At 45.2% G+C, this 6,337-nt stretch overlaps 1 protein-coding gene across 3 annotated transcripts in view; it reads right to left on the bottom strand.

Annotated features, from left to right (window-relative positions):
- col5a1 (procollagen, type V, alpha 1) overlaps positions 1-4,138 on the bottom strand; it is an 84,908-nt gene extending 80,770 nt beyond the window's left edge. For all 3 annotated transcript variants that reach the window (XM_012830170.3, XM_012830171.3, XM_031577313.2), the window contains exon 1: positions 3,652-4,138. In XM_012830170.3, coding sequence (XP_012685624.2) covers positions 3,652-3,751 — 100 coding nt within the window. In that variant the 5' untranslated portion in view covers positions 3,752-4,138. The remainder of the gene's footprint in view (positions 1-3,651) is intronic.
- Between the last annotated feature and the right edge of the window lie 2,199 nt (positions 4,139-6,337).

The following is a 6,337-nucleotide window of genomic DNA, read 5'->3' as shown; positions in this document are numbered from 1 at the left end:
TCCTCCGAGGAATCCCAGGACGTTTATTGCATCATCAAAAAGGAAACAATTAGTCTCCATCCCCCTTCACTCTCTTAACTGAACCGTCTGGCAGCTCTGGGTTCTAGCCAAGCCTGTGTTCTAGGCCCAATGGCACTGCATGTAGCCTGGATACCAGACCGAACTTAGCCCCGCCCACACATTTTTTGGTTGGGAAGTTCGGTCTGGCATTACTCCATTGAGGAGAAATTATCTGCGGCTCGATATCGGCCGTACCAATCAAATTGTTAAGGCGGGCTTTATACGATGATGGACAGATGATCAACAGTAACGTAACCAACCACGTCACCAACACACGAGTTGAATTCGTTTTCAACAAACATGGCTGCCGCTGGAGAGCTGAAATGTATAGATTCGAGTCCATTTAGACATTGACAGTGCATTCATTTTGAAAGAGGAACAGAGAAACGTGATTAAGGCATTTGTCAATCGAAAAGATGTTTTTGCCTTCCTTCCTACGGGATCCGGTAAAAGTGTAATGTATCAGCTGCCCCTGGTCACATACTACGTTGTTCTGATTGGTTGTAGGTAACCAATTGAGCGAAGAGGCATTTTTTCTCCTGGTTCGGTTGAAACACGCCCCATAATCACAGCCCAATGGAGCGATATCAGACTCATATTCTGACTAGAATTATGAGTATGACATCGTCAGGCTACACTGCATGTTCTAGACCAGTACTATCTCTAATCCTGAGGTAGGTTTGCATTCTCTCTCCATGATGCCTGTCTCTCCGAGGACTTGCAACCATCGATGATGTCATCCAACTGGGACGGAGGCCTGCTCTCCACGGGGGCCACCGCTGTTAGGGGCCCCTGGGATGAGTCATTGACACACACACACGCACACACACATACATACACACACACTCGCCCACACATTCCAGTCTTTTATGGCTTAATTAGACAGGGCAGCGTAATTATGTTAATCACACATGGTTCGTCTACTTGTTCCTCAGGAGCTAACTCTCACTAGGCCAGGCCTCTGGACTTCACAGTAACTTCACACACTCACCTACTAATGATATATGACTCATCTCATTTGAATTTTCTCCAAAAAAAACATGTTAAGTGAATTCTGCCAATGGGTAGTTAGTTGAGCACCATCGGGTATTACTACCACATGTAGTAGTCCCTAGCACATGTCAGTGAAGTTCTCATAAAGGGTCTTAAATTGACCGAGGACATATGGTAAAGTTCCAGTTCGCCATATGTGCCCCTCCTGGCCTCTCATTTTTACGATGAGTACAGAGAAGAAGTCAGACCTCTAGCATCCCATAACCCCCCTCTCTATCTCTATCTCTCTCTCTCTCTCCCACCCCCTTCCCCCAACTCCACATCATCATATCAGGGCGGTATAAGGAGACGCCAATCAAATGGTGACATGTTGTCAAGCCACACCTCTGTCCCTCCATCATCTCAGAGTTCTCCTTGGTAAGGCCATAACCCTCACAGCGAGGAAGAGGGCAAACTGAGAGGATGCATCCCAAACGGTTCACTTCAAGAACTAAGTTCACATGATGTAATTTTTCTAATCACACTGAGCAAGAAAAGTTTGAATGCATTCAGATTAAGATCTCAGTGATTCCCATCAGCTTTGTCACATTCACTCATGCCAGAGAGAAAGACAGATTGAGGGAGACAGATAGACATTATGTCTGATCTGCGTTCAGTCTTTAAGACTTTATGGGAAGACACCAAAATATACTCTCTAACACCTAACACCTCCTAAAAGCATTGGGTTTCCAAGCTCCACGCATTGCAAACATGATTCATATTCCTTGCCAGCACACCTTTGTGAGTGCAGAATTGTTGAACATATCAACTAACCGCCTGAGTGATTGAATCCAGCTCTTGTCTCTCCTGCTCAGGGAGTATGTTCACTGCACAGAATGCCTGCTCTGTTCAATGTGTCTTTCTTCCACAGTAGCGAACAGGCCACCTACCACGACCACCAGTGAGCTAATCTCTCTCTCTCTCTCTTTCTCTCTCTCTCTCACACACACACACACACACAAGCACACACAAAAACCCTTACACATAAAAAAGTACTGAAGAAACCACAAGGCACAGCATAAATGACATCATGTTTTCCAAGCATAAATGATCATAATGATCATGAACATAAATTAAATGAAGAAGCATACTGCAAGAACACAGGCAAACCACCACTGCTCACACAGCAGTTCCATCACTGGACAACTGACAACTTTGTGGTCTTCTGTACTTCACTCGTGTATGAACAAACATGTTTCCAAGAAATTACTCCCTCACATCAATTACATAAAGTACCTTCTACATCAGCCTCTGAGAGGAGGGGGAAGTCGCTGCACATGCCCATAGCTAACGCTAAAACATTCATTCCAACCGCACCCTTTGAGCTCATGCGCTCCTCACAGGTGGTGCGCCTAGAGGTGTGTATTTTTTTCTTTACATCTACAATTCCACAGAGTTCACAAGTGTTGCCCTACAGCTTTCATCTTTAAGTGCATGTTTCATCCAATTTTACAACTGAGATCAAGATCTAAAATGCATTCTTTGAATCTTAATTCGAACAGTTAAGTCTCAACCTCATCCGCGCGCATCTCTAATCTACAGAGATGACACGCGGCGAGTCCACCCTGCACGAGCTTCAGCCCCGCCTTCTCTTCAGAGCGCCTCGCCTCTCTGCCCTGCGCGACTGATGTTCTTCATTAAAAAATCAAAAGGCTCTCGAGCTCGCACCTCGAGCCAACTGATGTTTCAGAGGAATTCGGCTAAACACATATCCAGTTCAAAGAGTGTGCCCTTCCCAAACGACAACCTTATAAACTTACCGCAAGTCACCAATTAAGAGTGACAAAAACAGCTATGCTGGAATGAATGTATTTCTTTTTTTGCATGGGCGTAGTTTTCAGAATAACACAAAATAACTGAGTGAACAGGGCTTTTGTCCTGTTGTATTTCTAATTCCAACTGACCAGTAGATACTATAGATAAATATCACACAACAGTATCTGACTTGCCCCCAAATTGAAGCATCTTCACACAATAACCATTAAATGTACCGACTGCATATCCAACCCGTTCAGAGTGGGCTGATAATTTGAGGGAGAGCACTGAGTAGGACGAAGGGTCTGTCTGGATAAAAAGCGCACAGCGGTGTTATTAAAGAATACGAGCTGCGGGGGCAAGCGGTACAATAGAGGGCGCAGGACCCCCTTGTTCAACACAACTTAGGAGACTCGTCAGATACAGTGAGTTCCCCCAACTGGAGCGACAACGTTTTTTTCTCCTGTCAGAAAAGTGTCACCGAGCACCAAATAAACTATGTCCAGTCTCATTAGGCCTGCAGTGTAGGTCACAGTTGTTGCATTACTCGATGCAAAGGACAACTGCGGTGCAAGCCAGCAGACAGCAAGGCCCCCCTCCTTTGCAGGTCACCTCAACCTAGCTATCAAGAAGGACCACGGTGGACATTCTATAGAAACGAATGCCAGTTTAAATGGACTTCTGGGTCTGGGTTGCAACAACCAGCCGCCAATTGTAGAACATAGCCCAAAGAAAAGCCAGATGTACAGGCGAAAACTAGTGCAGACTGCAGGAATATCAACAGGTCCTAGCGATGCCACTTACCTGAACTGGCTTGCGAAGTGACAAAAAGTACAATTATCGCTAGAGTGAGTTGCGCGTCCCTTAACCTCCGTTTAACTTTCCATCTTATGTGGGTATCCATGGCCGTCGCGGGACGTCCACAGCAATTGTGGATCGATTATTTCTTTAAAGCAACTGGAAGAAAAAAACTTTGTGACAACTTGTGATCAGGAGAGAATTGGTAGCCCACAGATCCCGGTGAAAGAGAGAGAGAGAGGGGGAAGGAAAACGGGATTTCTCATGCAGCCATAAGTTTTGGGGAAGTCTGGAATCCTCCAGTAAGTCAGTGGACGGGGGCAGCCCTCTCTCTTGAGCTCTTCCTCTCCCTTCTCTTTCGCTCTTCTGATCTGCTCAGCGTTGATTCCACGAGCAGAAGTGATGGTCCCCCTTCTCTCGAGCGTCACGAAGAAGTCTTGGAACTAAAGTGAAGGAGAAAAAAATGCCCTGCGACTGTCAATCAAAGCGCAGACAGGAAAGGCCAGCAAATCAGAGAGACCATCATAAAATTCCTGCTCGGTCATTGGTCAGGAACTGGAGAGGGGAAAAGTTTAGTAAAAGTTTTTTCCCTGTCTCTCCTCAATCCGCTGGAGTTCCTGCCTAGCACAGCCCAGTCGTTTGGCTCTGGTTTCACTCAAATGCATTATCCCGATAAGAAGATGTGTAGCGGGAAATACAAATTGGAACACGGACACTCTTGAGCAATCACTTTTGTTCGGCATGGCATCCAGTTGCCATACATATAAATCTGACTTACGATTTCTCTACAGAAGCCCTCAGTTCCTAAATCATTTCGGATTTCGCAGCATTTCAACGAGATGTCAGATATATAGTAATTTTCTTTTCATTTTAATTCATGAGGTAGAGGAGCACATTATGTCAACTCAAAGTAAAAATCTCCACTCTAAAAAAAGACCTTTGCGTGACATGAGAGCCTTACCAACTGCACGTTCAGACAGGGAGGTGGTGATCTTTTGACACCCGCGGGGATCTAAGACCTCTGTGACGGATGGAGCACCGAAAATATCCGTCTAAATCCGTAACACCCTTTAACAGTGGGATACTGTGGACCATCCTCAGCATAACAGGGGTGCTTGTCAACACAATAACATGATACCCCAGAGTTACAGATAGGATTGTGGCTGTGTAGAGGAGCAGCAATGATGGCTAAACAATAATCATAACAATACATTCCAGATTCAATTAAAATGTTTCTAAATAGCCATTATTCCACCACAGACAGATCTGTCTTTTATGTTATTAGATGTTAAGGATGAAATATATGTGTGTGTGTTGTGTCTGTAGTGTAGTGCTGTGGACAGGTGAGCTGGGACAAAACACCAACAAGAATGTGAGGAATGCTATGACTGGCTGTTGTGCTCTCTCTCTGTGTGTGTGTGTGTGTGTGTGTGTGTGTGTGTGTGTGTGTGTGTGTGTGTGTGTGTGTGTGTGTGTGTGTGTGTGTGTGTGTGTGTGTGTGTGCTGGCCAGTGTGCCGTAAAACCTCTTTAATGGACATTGACAGATGGCTTCATCACCACAAAAAAACATTAGGTGAGAAAGAAGTGGTCAGCTAAACTTGTGGGAATGAAGGCACATCTGAGTGTCTATGTGTGTCTGTGTGTGGGTGGGGTGTAGGTAGGGGGTGGGGGTTCAGCGGTGGCACATGGGCATGTGTGAGGGGTGGATGAGTGCATGTGGTGTACCTCAATGTCATTATGTGATCCCCCTGATTGAGGGTCCTGTCCTGACGACTTAATGTTCCTCTGCTCTACTGTCCTGTGACTGTGTCCCATTCCTCTATCCCAGTGCCTCCCAATGCTAATTCCCAGCAGGTCTGATTACATGATCAACATCACTACTGCCTGCTGGGGCACTGAGCACTGAACAGGACAATGCTGGAAGTGAATCACGTATTAGTGTCTAGAATCATGCCAGAGAATGAAGCCGTTACAATGACGTTAATCTGTACCTATGAAACCAACTTCACTGTCTAATTTGCGGTGACAAAATTAAGAACTGAAGATACAACCCATGTTCTGAAGAATTACAAGTTCTCCTCGCGATTCCTGTTTAACTTTTGACGTTGGTGAAAGTTACTGATTTTCCCATTGGGTGTTTGAGAATTAAAATAACTATTAGGGTACTGCAGTTCTTAACTTCCCCAAGCCTAAAAGAAATTTGCACAATAGTGAAACCATGTTTTGCGGACAGGCAGACCTACAAGAAACAAACCTGATAGATAGAAAGATAGATTGTGTCTATTCCAATAGTTACATTTAAACAAGACCAAATTGAGTATTTTGGCAAGAAAACAGCCACTACAAGTATGGAGACGAGCTTGATAGAACACAGCAGATTTCACTGGCCAGACAGACGGGTGACCCAACACAGATGCTTACAGATGTGGAAAGGGAGGCAAATGTCCATCTAGGCTGGCAGTCCAGAAGAACTACACAGACGGAGATTTCAAGGGTATAAACAGCCTTACAGCCAAGGTCTTCACCCCCCCCCCCCCCCCCCCCCCATGTGCAAACTACACACTATTGCTTTATTGGATGAACGTAACAGTAAGGGCAACTGCACTGTCCTGGTGTGTATCACAGGAAAAGTAGGCCATACAATTGTGCTGAGTTGTTTCCAAGCATTTCTAAGTGTTCTCATGTTCCTCA

Source organism: Clupea harengus, chromosome 12, assembly GCF_900700415.2.
Source record: "Clupea harengus chromosome 12, Ch_v2.0.2, whole genome shotgun sequence".
Classification (NCBI taxonomy): Eukaryota; Metazoa; Chordata; class Actinopteri; order Clupeiformes; family Clupeidae; genus Clupea; species Clupea harengus.
Note: the sequence above shows the minus strand (reverse complement) of the source record. Positions and strands in the feature narration are given on the sequence as shown.